The sequence below is a fragment of the Pteropus medius genome, unplaced genomic scaffold (genome assembly GCF_902729225.1).
Source record: "Pteropus medius unplaced genomic scaffold, Ma_sr-lr_union100, whole genome shotgun sequence".
In the NCBI taxonomy this organism is placed as follows: domain Eukaryota; kingdom Metazoa; phylum Chordata; class Mammalia; order Chiroptera; family Pteropodidae; genus Pteropus; species Pteropus medius.
In genome coordinates this window covers 2912361-2932196 of record NW_024346692.1, presented here as the reverse complement: position 1 = coordinate 2932196, position 19836 = coordinate 2912361, and the positions used below count along the sequence as shown (strand labels likewise).

The window sequence follows — 19836 nt, the reverse complement described above, 5'->3', positions numbered from 1 at the left end:
CTTTATTTTCTGCTCTTGGAAGGAACCATTGTGAGACTAGATAACTTCATCTAGTAAAACAAAGTTTTTATCCTGTGAATGCTTAAGGTGGACTGACAACAAGGATACCCTCCTTGATCAGAAACTTGATAGCTTATGAAGCATGTTTCTTTCCAGTGAGTATACCTCTCTCTGTTCTCTCTCTCTGTCTCTCTCTGTCTCTCTCTCTCTCTCTCTCTCTCTCTCATACACACACACACACACACACACTCATTCTAATTCACAAAGGCCAGAGTGCTAAGTGCTAAGTCCAGGATTATAGATCTATTTACTTAGGTTGATGTGGCTGCCAAGGCCTCTTCCAACATCCTTATCCTACATCTATCTCTGATATGCAATGGGGAGATATTTCTCTTTTAAAGTTGTACAAAAATTTTACAATATTATGTCACACCAATGGATTTTGATGGAGCTTTGTTCACTTGGTAGGAAAAAGAGCTTAAATTCAAAGATGACTCTTCCCATAAAAAATTAATGTGGTCCTTCATTTTTGATAATGAAATAGATCATATAGCCCTTTTCATTTTAACTATCTGGAAATTTAGAGACAATTTTGAAAAGCAAGCATAGCATATATGTTTATCTTAATGGGCCAAGTATTTGCCTTTCTCTTTCCTTTCATCCAGCTTTTATGTCTATTTACGTTATTCTGGGCTGTAATTAGACATTTTTAATTTGACCTTGTATTTGGCCATGTTCTAAACCACTCAGAGTCCTTGATAGAATAGAGTAATATCACATAATACTTAAAGGCATGACCACTGAGACTGGTGTGCCTGAATTTGAATCTTAACTCCCCCATGTTCAAGCTGTATGAATTTGTGTTAATCACTTGAGCTCTCTCTCTACTCTTGAGTTTTTTTCATCTGAAAATGGGAATAATAATATCTGTCTCATAGGCTATAAGATATTAGATAGTCATATTATAAGTAAATCAAGTATATAGTAAGACATCAGTTAATCAAATATTTTTTAAAGTCATAATTCACTTTATTGTTGTCAATCTGCTCTAATGTTCCACCATGGAATGGTGGGCTATATTTCCTTTATGAAAGAAATCCCACGGTGCTGAACAGAAAACCTATGTGATGAGGTTACCTGCAGTGCACAATCATGGGGCCTTTGCTCTTGGTAGCTTGTTGTCGGACCACATGAACAAACTGTAGGATACTCTCTGCAGCATTTGCCGTGGGCACGCCGTGATCAGGCCATGCAGTGTAGTTAAAATGCATCACATCCTGCATCTCATCAGCCTTCAGAAGAAAAACCAAAACAAGCATTAATCTCTCAGTCCACTATCAGGATGGCCCATCCTCCACTGCAGCTCAGAAGTTAATGGTGTTAAGAAGGTAAAGCCGCATTCCACTCCTGGTCTGTATACTTCCCTTTTCAGCTCTGTGCATTGTGTCTGGCACAAAGCAGGATATGAAAAAAAAAACCCCCACTAACTGTATAAAGCTTCGAAGAGTAGGATAAATAGGCTAATCCATGCCTGTGTAGAGATAAGAGCTTAAGCAGATTAGGGTTTGCATCCTGGCTCCACTGTTTAGCAACTGCATGAGCTTTGGCCAATGAATTAAATACCATGGAAGGTGCTATTGGTGCCCCCTTGGGTCCCTTTTGCCAGGCCAGTGCACCCCTTTCCCGCCGCTGCCAGCAGCAAATTGTACCCTTCTCATAGTCGTCCTCCACTGAGGGGAGCTGCCTTGCTGGAAAATGCCTAAGAGGTTGTGTTCTCCTTCTCAGGGCAGGCCACAACAAAACAGCAACTGATGCTGGGGTATTTTTTGGTTGCGTAGAAAAGTTCATGAAAATGCTTGCTCCTGTCAAATGCTGATGGCAGGCTTAGCACAGGCTTGAAATTAGGAGATACATATATATTCTAATACAGTTGATCTGAAAAATGTATCCAGCTAAAATATGCAAGATGATTCAAAAACAGGAAACACTTAAATTGTCATTAGTCTCTCCGTAGCTGCTGGGCAGAGGCCTTAGCGTCAGGGTGATCCCCGTTAGCTGAGTAGCAAAATAGCAAGACACACGTCAAGGAACAAATGAGTTATTGCTGTCTTTTTGGCTTCAGTTCTTCAGTTCATGCCAAGTTTCAAGTAGTGGAAAGCAACAAATTATGTTATGGTCTTTTTCCTTCTTTCTGTTAAGTGAGAAAACGCTTCTGTTTACACCTTATTTACCCATTCTAATATTTCTCTTACCCTGATTTCTTCATTTATGTAATTTTACCTTGTTGTAGTCTAAAAGTCTCCACATATCAATATGGAAAGAATAAAGAAGGATATAAACAAAAAATAAAACAAATAGAAAAACATGTTCATTAGCACAGCACATGTTCTTCAAGCAAATTAACCTTCATCATGGGAACTTAAAATTTAGATTCCGTCTCTTTGTGGCCAAGAGGGGGCACTCTGGGACCAGATGCTTGTAACTACTGAATATAAACACCTTACCAGAAAACACTATTATTCAACATTTTATTCCTTTGTTTCAAGGCCTTCACTGGTTGTCATTGAAACGTTAGTTTGAGTAATGAGAACATGTTCCTCAGTCAGGCTCGGTAAGTAATGATTCACTGTGTCTTCTATTGCCCTGGGCTAATCTGAGATGGAACAGTGCAGTCATTTTTCCCATCTCCTCAGGCCTTTTAGGCTAACATTTCATCCACACCATTCCCAGTGAAATGGAAAACCAGAACAATAAAAGTGGCCTTTTTCTCGAAGGAAGCAGTGTTGCAAAGCTTGACGTGTTCATGATCTTGTGTGAGGTGGCCTGGTCTCTCTTGAATACTTACTGGCAAAAGTTCCCTCAGCATGAGAACAACACCTGAACTTGTGCTTTGTGACTTACATAGTTGATCCGGAAATGTCTACAAGCCCAGTCCTCTTGCTCTTCCTCTAAGATCATCTCCACAGTGATGTCTCCGTATGCTATGGGTTCTTCTGTGAATGGCCAGTAATGGTCACATTTTACCTGAGGTGAAAGACGACATTTTCAAACAAACAGACTAGGGAGAAAATGAAGTCTCTGCTCACTTAGGGAAAGCAAAAGTACGTGGGTCTGAAGAACTGTATATGATTATTGTGAGGATGAAAAATGAAGCGAGGAGAACAGTTTCTGGTGCACAGTAAGCACTCAACCCAGGACAGTGGCTGGTGTGGGTTTGGCTGCTAAGTGGGGACAGCCCATTAGGCACTTACCCTCCTTTTTTCATTACACTGAGTGAGCATGACAATAATCTGTGACTTCTGTTGTAAGACCATCTTCCAAAAGTCATTTCTAGTTTCAGGCAGTGGCCCCTGTGTGGCAATATACTCCTGGGGTGAGTTGTATCCCTGAAAGATGAGTGACAAATGTCACCTACGGAACCACAGTCAACACCAAATGATATTCCACACAAATGAGAAAAAATTGAAAACTTACTGGCAAAGGACCACACACCTATGTAACAAGTTCTCATGTTCTCATGGAGGAGGCCATCAGAGAAACTGACCATATAGGTCTATGTGATTTTAAGTACGATTCTCAGAAAGCCTACAAAATCACACCCACACCTTTTTTTAATGAAAGCAACTGCTATCTTTACAGATATTTTAAAAACACAGGTGCTCAGGTAGAACCCTTTCAGTATGATTGCTGAAAATATTTAAATGCAAGAAAGTGGATCTTTAGTACAATGATCTACTTTCACTTTCACCAGTCCTTTATGAAGAAATATGAACGTAACTCATCTCTGGGCTTTTTTTTTTTTTTCCTATTCTTTATTCTAAAATGGAATAATGGAAACTTTAGTAGGAGAAAAATTCTCTTTTTTACACGGTTTGACACATCTGTGCAGCCTTTACGGTCTTTCTCTGCCTTGGCTGGAATCTGAATGTCCGATTTTTTTCAGTTTTTGCTTTTTGTTTTTTACTTACAGGTATGTAGTTGGCATTGATGTAGTCTGCTCCTTCCTCTTCGTTCGTGGAGATTAATCTAACTCGGCTAAAGTCATCTAAAGAATGATAAGAAAAAATATTACAAGTCAGAGTGGAAAGAAGAGTTGTCTTGATCCTTTCTTCCAAATCTCAAGTCAAAATAGTCAGTGATCGAGTCGGTAGATAAAGTTTATTCTAGCCAGATACTTTAGTCATGCCTCAATCTTAGTTTCTTGTTTAAACAAATATACAAATATCTCTCAATCATTATTTTCTCCCACTAGCTCTCCTGTCCTTGGAAGAATTATCTCAATGTTTTTGGAGAAATTGTGCAGAATATTTACAGAAAATAAAATTCTGGTAGATTGTATGGAAGGCTATAGAATACGTGACTTCCATTTCAAGGAGGGAGGGACATCCAGAGAATTCACTACCTTTTGGGAAACCTAAGAGAGAAGATGGAGTTACAGGCTTTTTGTAAATAGACTTCAAATGAGAAAAATAAATTCTGAAATGTGTACAGATGTTGGGTTTTATAATGATAATACTACCTAATTTAACGAGAAACCTTATTAAGGAAAAAGTTCTCTTTCTAGAGCATTTTCGGCTTTCCTCTTTCTACTTTTCCATTCTTTCTCAGCTCCCTATAGAGTATAGCAGAAAGAAAAGTTAAATTTATGTTGGAATATATTTTAACTGTCCTGTTAGTAATTTATATTATTTTTCTGTGAATATCGCTTTTATTCCAAAATGCTAAGCAAAACGGAATTTCCCAGATGTTAGAAAGAAGAGGAATTTTAACATATTCCACTCTTTTCATTTGCCTTCTTCCATTGCCAATGAATTGACTGAAAATGTTTTATGAAGGCACAAATTATCTTATCCCTAATTTGGACAATACTTTTTTGATCTCCAAAGGGCCAAACGGTCAGTCTTTCCTATTCATTTAAAAGCATAATAGTTACATCTTCTTACATTCGAGAAGATCTAATGATATCAAAGCATGAATTTGATCAATGCAATTGCAAAGATGGCCTTTATAATCCAGACCACAACTAGGTCTGGCCAGAGATTGGTGAAACTAATTAATTTGCAATAAAACAGCACTTTATCTTTTCAAAGACATAAATCAGATCAGCACCATTGACGATCTTACATGGTAGGATGTTTGTGTAACGATTTTTACATCGGTTCAGTGGAAGGTCTGCAGCAAAGTGGGGAATATCCAGTCCAATCAATTTCAACTCCTGTAAGCGACGGAAAATAGATTTGAGATTTCCATACACAGTGTAAATTGGATGATTGTTCACATTGCATTATTCTTCACTCCCTGCCTGTAATAGAATCATCACATCCCCCTTGCCATTGATGTTTCAGTAGCTCCGTGTTGAGATAGAGTTACTCTTCCACCCCACTGTTGTAGACTTGCTTTAGCCAATGAACTTGGGTAGAACCCATGTCCAATCGGAAGCTTTAAATGTGCTTGTTTGGTTTGGTTTGTCCTTTTGTGCTTCTGCCACCTGCCACAGAAGGAACATGCGCAGGGAAGCTGTAGTCCCTCAATGAGGAGACACATGGAGCAGCCCTGCCCCTGACCTTGGCCTAAAGCAGAACTGTCTCTGCTGTTCCATAAATCCATGACTGAGAAAAATAAATGTAGGTCACTGAGATTTTGAGGTTGTTTCTTATATAGCATTATTGCAGTAATAGCTGACTAATACAATGAATAAATACCTTTGACAGCTTAGTGATCATTTGGAGAAGGCAAGAATTATGTGTATAACACTCAGGGTGTGGAGAATTTGAAAACCAAAATTTGTTTCAGACTTCTGGAGGTATAGGGTAACTGAAATTTACACAATTTGCATAAATATTTCCTATTCTTTGAGGAAATGTGGGTATTTCTCTTTCAGGCAATGAGCCTTAGAGAAAGTAGTAAAAGAGAGAGTGAGGAGCGATATAAGAGTACTCTCCATGTAGCAAGACGTAGGATTGACAGTCACTAAATATATGGTAAAGAAACCCCCCAAATAAGGATGAATTAGTAGTGGGCAGGCAACCACCTCAATGAAAATAAGGAGGACATCCAAATATCTGCCTGTGTGTAGCAGCACCCTTATAAATCCTATTAGCAGAAGGTGCACTGATAGGACAACTTTTACATAAACAAACAACTATCATACTTCAAAAAGTTTGTTACTGGAAAAGAGGGTTTCTTCATGGCTCTGTCCTGTGTCTGAAAGGAAACAAGGGATTATAGTCAGGCCACCTGGATTTCACGAGGGGCACTGTCCACACTGCGGTGTGTGTGAACAGTGTTCCATGGAATTGCACAGTGCATGCATGACCAATGCAATGGATTTAGTTATATTCCTAAACCAATTTAAGGGTAATCTTAGCCAACAGCATATGTAACCATTTATGAATGAGATTACCTATATAGTATGCACTCTTCCATAAGACTGTTTAGTGAGGCAGTAGTGAAACCACTTGTAAATTTTATTTTGCTCGCAGAGGATGTTAATATTGAGAACTAGTTTTACTCTTCATAATTCCTTCCACTTCCTACTTCAATGAGTCATAAGCCAAAGGAATATTTCTCAAGAGGAAGAATTTTCTAGAGTCTGAAAGACTTTTGAAGGGAGTAGGCAACGTTTGACGATGTTATGAGTGATTAAATAGCGTCCTTTAGCGTCCTTTGTGTCTTGACTCGAGTGCTCTTTGCAAAGCATATGCTTTAGAGATCTAGTTATTGGGACTTTTGCTGCTTCCACAGAAGCTCATGGTAGCTTAATGGCATTGGGATGCAAGCCTGATGTCAACATGGATGAACCAAGCTAAATTGTTCAGATTTCTCCCTTTGCTTCTGCATCACTTCTGACTTTTCAAGCTCACAAAATCTCAAGCTCTTTGGCCTAAATTGAAGCCAACTGTAAAGACAAACTATGCTAACTTTGATCTTCAAGTCACAAAATTAGAAGTTTTTCCATCTTAGTCAAAACCCTTGTTCGTCAAATGTCTTTAAACACAAGCTGTTATTTTATTACTGCTTTTTCCATTTTAGAGGGTTTCCAGACTGACTGTATTGTTCTTGTAAGAAATGAAACTTAGTTTTAACAATTTTAACCAAATTAGTGTTATTTTTAGGTTAGTTCTTTTGGCATCTATAAACTTATTTAAATGATAACGTCTACTGCTTAAAATATTTCGGAAATCTACTTTTTTTAGAGAGTGCCTTTATAGATACTGTGTCAAAACATCTGGCTTATTTTGGCGTACCATTTATAAACTGTAGGGTCTCGGAAAACTAGTTCAACTCCTATTAACATCAATTTAATTATTTGTCAGATAAGATTAATAATTTCTCCATACCTCACTGGTGTATAGTAACTATCAAATGGAATTATTAAACTCAACAAATATTATTGCAGCACTATCGATAGTGGTTGTGAAATGCTTCTGTTATGATTCCTTGTTTGTTTTGCTATGCCTGGCTCCATAATTTCTCCCTCCTTTGCCATTTGTACTAACAGACCAACAACTCTCCCTCCCAAGTCCCCCGCTTTGAAGACAGACTGATAAGCCACAGGAAAATGCCTCAGATACAAAAGAAATGGTGGAAACAGATTGAAGCAAAGAGCTGGAGCACATATGGAAGCCGCCTAGCTGATAGAACTTTAATTGTGTGCTGCCTCCCTGCTGTAAATGCCCCAAGTTGATAAGAGAAGTTTAATTGGCTGAATGCTGTAAATGTAAATTGCCAAAGCTGAATTGCAGCAAAGCAGGAACCACATGTATACACAAAATGCTTTGCAATCTTTTGTAATTCAGCTTGTCACTAAGTGGAAAATCAAATATAAAGTTTCCAGTTCAGTAGCTTTGCAGTTATTTTCTTTCTAATCATATGGACTCTCCAGAAGCTTAAATATTCGGAGAGTCAAAGTATGAGGGGATGCCCTGAAACCACATAAATCATTTTTGAATTTTCTTTTGCCAGTTTCGTGTCTAATATCATTTATCATCATGTTTCTTTTTCTGGACCACATAGATCATCCGTATGAATGATGGTCTCTCAAAAGATGTGTCCACATCCTAATGCCCCAAACCTGTGAATGTGACCTCATATTTGAAAAAAGCGTTTTTGCGGATGTAATTAAGGATCATGACACGAGCTCATTTTATATTATCTACGTGGGCCCTAAGTCTAATAACAAGTGTTCTTATAAAAGAGATAAGAGACGGCCATATAAAAATGGAGGCATAGGTTTGAGTTATGCAGTCACAAGCCAAGGAATGCCTGGAGTCACCAGCACTAGAAGAGGCAATGAAGGATTATCTCCTAGAGCCTTCAGAGGGAGCATGGCTCTGCTAACACTTTAACTGTGGACTTCTGGCCTCTAGAATTGTAAGAGAACAAATTTCTGTTGATTAAGGTCACCAGGATAGTGATAATTTGTTATGGCAGACCTCAGAAACTAATACAGCCGCCAAGGCCCAATGGCAGTCTGTGTTGTATGGCTATGTTTGAAGCATGCAAGTCCTGAAAAGCAAAGCACACATATGTGCACTGTATTAGATTGCCAGAGCTGCCATAACAAAATACTATAGGCTAGGTGGTTCCAACCACAGAAATTTATAACTCACAGTTCTGGAGGTGGGGAAGTCCAAGAACAAAGTGCTGGCAGGGTAGGGTTCACTCCGAGGCTTCTCTTGACTTGTAGATCGCCCCCATCTTGCAAAGAGCTCACACAACCTCTTCTTTCTGTGCTCATGGTGGAGGGGAAGGGGAAGAGAGAGCACGCTCTTTGATGCCTCTTCTTATAAGGGCACTGATCCCAGCATAAGGGTGCCATCCTCATGACCTCATCCAAACCTAATCACCTCCTAAAGGCTCCATCTCCAAATACCATCACACTGGGGGGTTGGGGCTTCAAACCTATGAATCTGGGGGCACACCTACAGTCCATAATATGTACCATCATCTTCTAAGAAGAGCACAAGCTGTATTCTGGCTTTAGAGTTTGTAACAATGTCAGGAAGTGATAAGCACTTGATGCTTGCTTTGAATAGGATGTACATTAGACTCAGATGAGACAGATTACTAGACTACATAACAAGTTAGGGGAAACAAAGTGACCAGTGCTGTTGACAGAAGAGATTCCATCTATGGCAAGTAGAAATCCAGTGGAATTGGGCAATGTCCAGTTATGTTTCAGGCAAACACAAAGGGAGAAGAAAGGTTTTAGAACAATGTGTTTGGTGAGGTTCTGTATTAGTTTCCTAGTCTGCCATAACAAAGTAGCATAAACTGGCTTAAAACAACAAAAATTTATTGTCTCATAGTTCTTGAGGCTAAAAGTCTGAAATCAAAGTGTTAGCAGGGACATATGTCCTCTGTAACCTATAGGGGGAATCCTTCCCTGCCTCTCACTAACTTCTGCTGGTTTGTTGGCAATCTTTGGTGTTCCTTCACTTGCAGCTGCTTTTTTCCAGTCTCTGCCTTTGTTATCACATGACAGTCTCCCTGTTTGTCTCTGTAACTTCACATGGCTGTCTTTTCATAAGGATACCAGTCATATTGAATTAAGAGTCCGCCCTGTTTTAGTATGGCCTCATATTGAATAATTACAACTGTGAATGACCCTATTTCCAACTAAGGTCACATTCAGAGGTACCGAGTGGCTAGGGCTTCACCATGTTTTTGGGGGAACACTATTCATGCCCAACAGGTACTCTAAAGGAAGAATGAGGTGCAGCAGTACTGATGGCAGTCTTTGACAGGTGATGAAAGGTGGCTGAGAAGAACGTCAACCTCAGGACAGTCTAGCAATAGCTAGCGGGGCCCTGAGCTCTAGGATGAGATTCAGGGACGATATTCCAATCACTGGACAAATCACTTGGAAACAGAGACCAAACCTAAGAAATTAGAAATGAGAGGAAAGAAAACTCAGGTCTGTTTTCTTTCAATGTGAGACCCCTGTTGTGAGAATTGCTAGAGAAGGTTCTAAGTGACTTATTTAAACAAGGACCGCAGATAGGTCTCCAGTGAACTGGACGAAACACAAGGAAAAACAGCAGCAGATGGGTGTTTACTACCAGAAATCAGAGGTCATTTCTCGTGAAGTAGGTCGCAAGTAATGTAGTTTTGTTTCTATCTTTGCAGACACATTTCTGAACAAAGATGGAGAAGGCTTTCACCAGCTTCCTGATCAAACACAAAGTATAGAAATTAACAGCAGAATGAGCAATATGTGCTGCGTCTCCTGGGCTCTCAAATTTCAACCTCTAAAGTCTAGTTCTTCAAAACCTTCTCCATATGAGACATAAGAAATGAGGAATCAAATCTAACCCCTGAGCCCCAAGCCTCCTTAAGAAAAGATGTATATTTTTGTTAGAAGAATGATCAATCTTTCTAGTATATTCAAAATCAGATGCAGAGCGAAAGAATTTATTCAGTGAATGTAAATTAGCAACTTGTATAGCTTCATGTACAACTTATAGCAGTATTGGTAATATATGTAAATCTAGGCATTAGTTTCCATTTGCATAATCCTTAAAAATGATGTAATTTCTCAATATGAGTGTGATCTTTCAATGTCATAATTAAAATGAATACAAGTATTAAATATTAATCTAAGCAGAACAAATAAACTGTTCAGCTACCAGATTTAGCTAGACCAGCTGATCTAGCCATCTTAACACCCTCTTGGGTTCCCATTAGAGCGGGAAACATTTTTTTTTCCCTTAAGCCTCAGTTAATTATCAATTTCAGGAAAATTTGAGGGCTGCCATGTGAAAGGTCTGACATACATTCTGAAGTCAGGTATGGGAGCATAATGCATCTTTGAAAATAGATGAGGCTATTCTGACACTGAAGCTGAGGATATTGGGGTGGGTAGGGGTCAGGAGTTGCCAATGTCTGGGAAGCTGCCAAGTGCAAAAGAAAGCCAGTCAGACCAGTGGGTCTCTGCTTAAGCAAATGTTAGTTCTAAACAAACAATCTGAGCTTGTGACTTAAATATAGCAGACTTTTTGAGAGCAAGGATACAATATTAGGACTCAGCACCGGATAACTTACACATATGACCAATAATGTTCTAAGAACAAAGATATACAAAAATAAAAAATCTTCATAATAAATAAAAATACTAAACACTTCTTTTTCAAATCAAGGCATGATGGTTAACTTAATGTGTCAACTTGGCTAGCCTACAGTGCCAAGTTGCTTGGTCAAACATCAAGTCTAGATGTTGCACGTAGGTATTTTTTAGATATGATTAACACTTAAAATTAGATTTTGAGAAAGTAGATTATCCTCCATAGTGCGAGTGGGCCTCATCCAGTCAGTTGAAGGCCTTAAGAGAAAAGACTGAGGTCCTCCAAGGAGGAAGGAATTCTGCTTTTAGACTACCTTTAGACTTGAGCCATGACGATATCAATTCTTCTCTGAGGCTCCAGCCTACCCTGTAGATTTCTGACTTGCCATTTCCCACAGCCATGTGAGCCAATTCCATAAAATAAATCTCTCCATCTCACTTTCTTTAAATCCTATTCTATTATTTATCATCTATCTATCATCATCTATCTTCTCTTTCTCTCTCCCTCTCATCTAATTATCTATCATCATCTATCCTATTTCTCTGGAGAATCCTGACTAATACACATGTTATAAAGCTTGGACGTATCCTTGTCCCATATTCAGTCTAGTGTTTCTTTGTGGGATATTATTGGCTTGGGACAATTCTTTGCGTGTGGGACTATCCCACTTATTTCAGAACATTTAATGTTTCTGTCTCTCTCCGCAGTCAATACCACTAGTAGCTTACTCTCAAGTCATTATGACAACCAAAAAGAATCTCACACATCCTCAAAGCCCTCCAAGGGAACTGCCTGGTACTGACCGAATTGAGAATCACTGATTTAGTTCGACCTACCTTTGTATAGACAAAGAAATTGAGGTCATGAGAAATTGTGATTTTTTTTCAACTTTAATAAGTAGCACAATGATAGGAAAGACTCAGGGTTTTGGAGTTTAGTACATTCCTACTTCCTCTATAAATCCTATGAAGTAAGGCTAGATGTGTTCATTTATATATCAAATGTATAAAAACCCTCGACATATTATGATTCGATCATTTAGCACCTAAAATTTACAATTCTACTTTTCACATTTTGAAGCATCTTCAGCTAGGTTCTAATCACCTCTTGTTTGGTTCTCCCAGTGTCCACTCTGAAAATAATGCTCTCCTTCTTAGATTTAGCCATGTGCTTCCAGTAAGAGCTGTCCTACTCTTATATAATTCTGCCCTCTCTGGCTGCAGTTAGTTTGAGTGGACATCATGGCCCAGGCCAGCCAATCAGAATCATCCCCTGTTATTTTTCAAACTAAGAAAAAGAAAGACTCAACAGTTCCCTTTCTAAACTGTGGAAACTAGAGAATGTGATGTTAGTGGTCATATTTTCCACTATGAGAAAGAAGCTGGTTTGCAGTGAAAGAAAATGAGACCAAGACACGGGGAGAAGCAGAAACAAGAAATAAAATAGGGGGTTTCTGCAGGGGCCAGGCCCCTGATTCCAGTCATTCTTGCAACTGAACTGCTTCACTGCCTCCTCCTAGTTTAGCTGCTTATCTCTTCCTTTGATTATATGACATACCTTAATATCCTTTGAACAAACTCCCTTTTTATTTGGACAAACTAATTTAAATTGTGTTTCTTTCATTCACTATTAAAACATTTTTTTTTTACCAGAAAATAACTCATTGAATTTTTTAATGATGATGAAATTTAGTAGAAGTATAGATCTAGTTACACTGGAGTTTGATGGCACACCTAGGTCATATAGTCTTTTAGGAATTAAGAGGCAGTGGCTTCAGTGGGGTTGAATGTGTACTGACATCCTAATTTTCATCACCATCATCAGAATTATCTAGATATTTTTTTCTGAGTTTTTGGCTTATTTTTCTTCTTTCATTGGCACTTTTCTGAAATGCTGTCCTCATCACAGTTCTCCAATTCAAATTAAATTTCTATTATTTGAGAAAAAGCATTTGATGTAGCATCTATAATTTCTTATGTACTTGCATGCAATGAATAACTGAACAAGGCTCTATGTGGAATTTCTCATGACACAGATTATAGATAGGGGCTTTGTATTTGATATGTATAAGGTTCTTCTCATCCTAAATTCTCTGTTAGAATTTCTACACTAGGATTCCTGCTCCTTCTTGCAGACAAAAGCTCTCCGCTGATGGACGGAAAGAAAAAATGAATATGAGTAATGGGGAGAAAGCAGCTACATTCTATAATCTGGTATTTCACAGAAAAGAATACCTTTGAGGCTTTATAAAAACTACAATAAAAAAATATTTAGAAAATTCACTTTATCTTTCCCCTTTCCTTGGTTTCCCTGAATCATGGACTACCGTGTAGAAACCTGAAGAATCTGAAGCCATCTAGACTATGTTATGTGCTGTCAAATATTCGGGATGGAAACTTAAGGACCAGTTATAGTCCTCACATGGCTGAGATCCTAGACATATTCATTACCATCGACTGTGACACATGTGCTTCAGAAAAGAGAGGTGTTGCTAATATTTTTTCTTTTACACAAGCCATGTGTAACTCTCTTCTCTCAATTTCTCTAAGAAAACAAAACCTCACAAAGAAATATTAAATAGAATGCCAAGAATCCTATAAGAGCCCCACTGCCAACTCTCATATGCCCAGAAGACAATAGGTTCATTTCATTTATCCTTGCTGTGGCATATGTGGCATGAAAAACACACTCAAAGTCCCTGGAAAGTGAAAACCTGTTTCATATCTCAGTCCGCAGCTTGCTTTCTCCTGTACTTTCAATCTCCTTGTTTTTCAACGATGGCTTCTCCTATAATCATGTTTGTTCACCCCAGTATCTGTATCTCCTTTCCCTCATTTGTGCCACCCAAGTCATGACCTACTAACTAAGGGTTGACATCCTATCTTTGAACCGGCAGATTGGAGACCCCTCAGCCCCATTACCATCCTGCTTATTATGTAACCACGTCACAAGCATGGCCCACTGAGCAGGCAAATGACCCTGGCACAAACCTGCCAATTTCTGTGTCCTGTCTGCCACAGAAGGTAGAAACTATTTTATTCACTCACCTCAAATTGAAGAGAAAATTTATAGTCAGAATCTTTGGCCATATCCTTGATGTAGGCGTCAAAGTCATCCAACTGAACTGGGCTTTGTCAAGCACAAAGAAATGCGTGTTTAAAAAATTCCGTTGGTAGGTACCATACCTTGTTTAATACTACTAATACTTTTCAAACATGACCAATTTTCTCAAAGAAAGTAGAAGTCATACTTCTTAAAGGTTACCACTCCTTTTTATTTGTCGTTGATGTTAAACTTACCAATCCTTAATATATTATAATTAACAAAAAAGCCATATATATTAAACTTCCTTGAAATAGAAGAAACACACCATAGGTTATAAGTGTTTGCATGTGTCATCTTGCTCAGTTCATGTGTGAGGTCCACATCCCACCATTAAGTCCACACTTCAGATGAAGGAACTGAGACTAAGAGAGGTCGGGTGAGTAGTCCACGGTCACGTGGCTATGAAGCCGTAGAACCTGGGCTAGAACCCAGAGAGAACGACTCCTGGTACAAAGATTTCCCACTTCAAACTTGTCATTCTTCCAAAAGAATGGCTAGGCGTGGGGCCCCTGTCCTGGAATGAACTTCCTTAGAACTGCCCTCACTGGCTGTTGTCTTTGAGCAGTGCACTGACCTTAAAGTTGAATTTAATGATTCTAGTTTTCAACTCAATACCAGGAAAATGAGAGCATCAATAGGGAAAGCAAATAAAAGAAAATATTTACTGGTTAGAAAAAGCAAAAGCAGAAAGGAGAGAAAAAAGAGAGACAGAGGGAGAACCAGGAAGTAGAAGTATGAACATCAGGGAGAGGAGAATGGTAAGGAGGAGAAAAAGAAAGCTGTGAGGGAGCTGGAATCAGTAGGACAAATATTTAGAGGGAAAAGAGGAAAGAGAAGTTGAAGGAGAGGAGTGGAGAGGGAAAAGGGGAGCCAAGGGCACGTGGTGGGGGTGGGGCATTCGGAGTGAAAGAGAAAAGGTAAGGAGAAGGTAAATGGAAAGATCAAAAAGGGAGAAGCTCCTAAAGAAGGAGGCAGAGTTAGAAGGAAAACGAGAAGAGGCATGAGGAAACTGGTGTGACTCAAAGTTTTGGCTTGTGGGCAGTGTCCGCCTCCCCTACACTGTACCCAAACTTTTTGCTCACATCCTGCTTCTCCTTCTCCTCTCTGCCTGGGTCTTGGGAGGAGCAAGCCCTGACAGAGTATCTCCTTATCCCCTATTGGTCCTGAAACCCTGTTCTTTAACCGCTAAGAGAGGTATATCTCTTAATAACCCAATCAATAATAATTTTGGACAACAAAGTCTTTGTTTCTGTCAAATCATTCCTTCCAGGTGACAGCACCTCTCCTTTGTTTAGGCTGCTCTTAGGCTACATCACTTAATATATGCCAATGGAATGCATATTGACTTGAAATAGATTTAGAAAAAAACTATTCTGTTATCTATATATGCGAAAAAAATATCATGGTAAGTTTCTATATATCAAGGATAAATAGAAATATTTTTGCATCGACTTTTCTTTTCTATTATGTATTCGGTGATTTTTTTTCCCCATTAGCATGGATGCCATAGATCTAGCTGGAATCCTTAATTGCCTCTTATTAATTCAGCAATATTCTATCTTAGACAAGTATCAAGGAAGAACTCTATTCACAGGAAAGTTCCACTCTTTATATGTAGAGTTAAACTAAAGGCCTGGAGGTGAAAATCTAACTACATTTTTGAAATCAACTGATGGTTGATTTTTACCCATCAGAATCTTAATTCTTACATTTTAACAGTTCAGTAGATATGTGAAACCACAGGCTAGCAAGAGTAATTGTCTTTTTCTATTTATTATAAAGATTTCCTGAGACAGCATTTCTCAGAACATTTATTGTAACATCAAATATAGTAAAAGCCTTTCCCTGCAATAAGCACAGGACTTCAAAATACAAAATAGCAAAGATTTTTGTACAATTTTGATGCAGCTAAAAATTAGATTTTTTATAAATTTAGAATAACAGACTTCCTTCTGCAAGACTTTTATAATTCCTAACAACCCATTCTTTCTCAGATAATTTTTCTTATTCCTTCCTGACATGGTTTCTGTGTTACACATTCTTAGAAGTCACTGCCATCCATAAGCTATTACGTGCCATCCACACCAACACATAATAGCTTAGCTATTTGTATACACATTTGCCTCTTTCTTAAGCATCTCTTTTCTTTGAAGACAAGCAATCTTTTATTTTGGCTGATTTACAATGCTATTTTATTATTATAATTATTATTCATTTTATTATCCAATTTTATTACTGATAGTGATGCTTTAAAAGCTAAATTTCTTACATCATTGTGATGCTAACTTTTGTACACATAGATACAGACCTACTTGAACATATATTTTTTCAACTATGACTTGTCTTTGTTAACTGTTGTTGGAAAAAAAATGGGAATTGGGGCAAAACATGAGAATTTGTAATTTACAGTGACATTTGAAGATAAGTACTTTTTTAAATTTGGAAAATTAAAATAATTATGAAGAACATTTTAAAATAAAATATTTTTAAATCAAATAGGAAAATATTTACTGTATTATGTACTTCAAAGTTGCTAAGAGACTAGATCTTAAATGTACTCACCACAAAAAGTAAATGATAATGATGTTACATGATGAAGATGTTAGCTAAGCTATGGTGGTAATCATATAATATATAAATATATCAAGTCAATACATTGTATACCTTAAAGCTATACAATATTAAGTATCAATTATATCTCAATAATAATAAAAAACTTACTTAGTCAGTTTTCTCTTCTTTAAACCATTTTTACTCCTGAGAATTAAAAAAAAAAAAAAGACAAATTTATCTGGGCAAAAGAATTGATTAACATAATGATTAAACTTGAAGAGCTTTAAATAATTATATCAGAACCTCGATTTTATTTAATTTTCATTAAAAATATCTCAGGTTTATTTAATCACTTTTTCTTAAATAAGAAAATAACGACAATAATTTCAGCTTCATTTTTAAAGATTCTATTAGATTGCAGGAATATACCTATACTTTAGACTTAATATTTGCTAAAAACTGAACTCTGGAAATATAATTTCTTGCTACCAGTGATTAAGTTGTTAAAATATTTGTAAATACTTTACAAATAGATAGAGAAGTATCTACCGTCTGAATACTCCAGGTTCTACAGGCAAGAAGTAAAGAATCAGGGAATAAAAGTGAGAAATAATGGTAGGAGGGTGAATATATTGGTCTTTTAATTAAAGACTAAAATAACTTTTTTGGACATTTTTGTTGGGGATGTGAATTTGTGTTATTGATATTGGCCTATATTTTATATAATTCTACTATTGCATTGTTCTTATTCAATACTGAACTAGTTTTTAAGTTATTGAAAAAATTAGACCTAGTACCTGCTTGTTTTTAATTCATTACTAGTTTGTAAGATCAAACACATGTAATGCTAACGTATGCTTCAGTTAATTACATTTTAAGAGGGTATTTAGGTGATCATTTTCAATCAACGAGCAAAGTAACTGACCTAAGTTAGCTAATGTTAAGATAGTATCTACTGAAACACTTTGTATTTTATTGCCTTATATAAATAATAAATACTGATTCATGATTGAGTGTGAGTGACAATTTTTACAAGTAATTTTCAAAGGTCTTTAAATATTGATGGAAGCACTCAAATTTTTATAAATAGTCTATAGTAAATAACCAGTTGTGATTTGAGTACTCTCATGTGCCAAATTATTTATAACAAAAATTATGAGTGTTCAGATACCTCGATTTCCAGAAAGCGTTTAGCAGAATGAAGCACGACATTTTTTGTGCTTTCATAGCACTTTACTCACAAGTATTTCCCAAGTTGTCTGGCTGTCAGTTGCATATATACTTCCTGCTAGACTGTTCTTTCACCCAAAAGCTGAGCACACTTAATGGAACACATAGGGGTGGTCAACAAATGCTTATTGAATTAAATTGAAACAAAACATCTTTGCTATGATACCTTCATGATTTTACTTAATGATTAATTAAGAATTTGATACTAGACTTGGGCTCGTGAGGTCCCCTTGGGAAAAGGGGACTTGTGGATGGAAAGGAAATAATGCAGGATAGAAAATGTAGGAAAATATCTATAAAGGAAAGTGGTGTTTCTGGTTTTTCATTTTCTGATTTAAGGTAGTTTTTATTTCTTTCCGATTCTGAATGAAGACGATCCATTCAGTAATTCCTGCCCTATTTTTTCTCCCTCGTCTTCTCTTTGTCTTCCATATGCTTGGGATTTACAAGGAATATGCATTACAGTTTTTATTTTGCCTCTCCCTCATCCCTAAAAAAAGAAAGAAAAACCCTCACACATACACAAAAACAAAACAAACAACATTGTAATATTGGACAGAGCTATGTCATATAAGCTTTTGGAATTCTATGGAAATACCTCTTGAATAATTTTTACTCAGCTTTTGCAATGACAATTTAATTAACTTTAGGAATCCCACATTTACTTTGTATAGCAGGAGCCAGTTACTCTCGTGCTTTATGAAAGCAGAATGTTAGCATAAATAACCAACAGTTCTGATAGAGTCAAGAAGTTGCCAACATATTTTGTGAGTGAATTTTTAAAAAAAGAGAAAAAAAGATATCTTGCCTATCCAAAACAGACTTTAAGGAAACTAGGAAAAAACAAATGTATGTGGAAGGGTAACACTGAATAAATTCAGTGCTGAAATATTAAGCTGCTACTATTCAACAGCTGTGTAGAAATCTGATTTATGGAAGAGAGGCACTTTTTTCTTTTTCAATTTCATCCGCTGATTGAATAAGCTTTAAATACAATATAAAATTCTAACTGTCATATACTTATCGTCATAAGTGTATGTCTTCATATTTTTTTGTACAACTTTTTTGTGCTGCCTAGCTTTTGCTTAATTCCTATAGATTCCAAATGGTTCCTGTATCCTAAAACTGTGGGACATGACAATGCTGAATTATGAGACTCCACAGCAATACTGATAGAATTTTTCCACATTGGCGTTTACCATGTTTCGAAAGTTTTTCTCTAGTCTTTCTTTCTTTTTAAAGAAAATACAAATTCTGGTCATAATCTTGATTGTGAGAAAATCCCGTTTTATATTTCTCCCATTGCAACTTGAAGTCTTAAACTTTGCCTGCGGTATTTATTCCGTTCACAGAGGAGCTGAAGGACATATGATCAATTATCCTTTGGATAGCTAACTCTCCAGATTGCTTCACATTTTCCCCTCTTCTGACCCAGCATAGGCCATTTTTGTCCAGTCTATCAACTACTTTTTTTATTTCCTTTTTCTGAGTCCTTTTCAAGATGCCCACATTTCTGGTCTGTCTGTACATAATTTAGTACCTAACACCATGGACTAATACTTAAGAACAATAATTTTTTTTAAAACCAGTTTTCTGGGAAACCACTACCATTTTGTTTGTTTGTTTGGGCTTTTTTTTTTTTTTTTTGGCTCAGGAAAAGAAATAGTCTTAGACACTTTAGTCTCAGAATTCAAGATGATTGATTATGGTTATTGTATTTCATAAAAACTGAAAAAGATACTCTTCAAGATTTGATTATTAAAATAATTAGAAAGCCAAGAAAATAAGAATTTAAAGAAGGCTGCTCTTTACAGAAGAAAGAATAGATTTCAGAGAAACCTGGGTTTGGAACCTGAATTTTCTACTTAGTGTGATGTTAAGA

General features: G+C 37.0%; 1 protein-coding gene across 1 annotated transcript in view; it reads right to left on the bottom strand.

Moving 5' to 3' along the window:
- PTPRO (protein tyrosine phosphatase receptor type O) overlaps nt 1–19836 on the bottom strand; it is an 82579-nt gene that overhangs the window by 7230 nt on the left and 55513 nt on the right. The window contains exons 16-22 of the mRNA XM_039876433.1: nt 16893–16928; nt 14114–14195; nt 5125–5215; nt 3969–4045; nt 3252–3386; nt 2902–3024; nt 1138–1292 (exon numbers count right to left, since the gene is read on the bottom strand). Coding sequence (XP_039732367.1) covers nt 1138–1292; nt 2902–3024; nt 3252–3386; nt 3969–4045; nt 5125–5215; nt 14114–14195; nt 16893–16928 — 699 coding nt within the window. The remainder of the gene's footprint in view (nt 1–1137; nt 1293–2901; nt 3025–3251; nt 3387–3968; nt 4046–5124; nt 5216–14113; nt 14196–16892; nt 16929–19836) is intronic.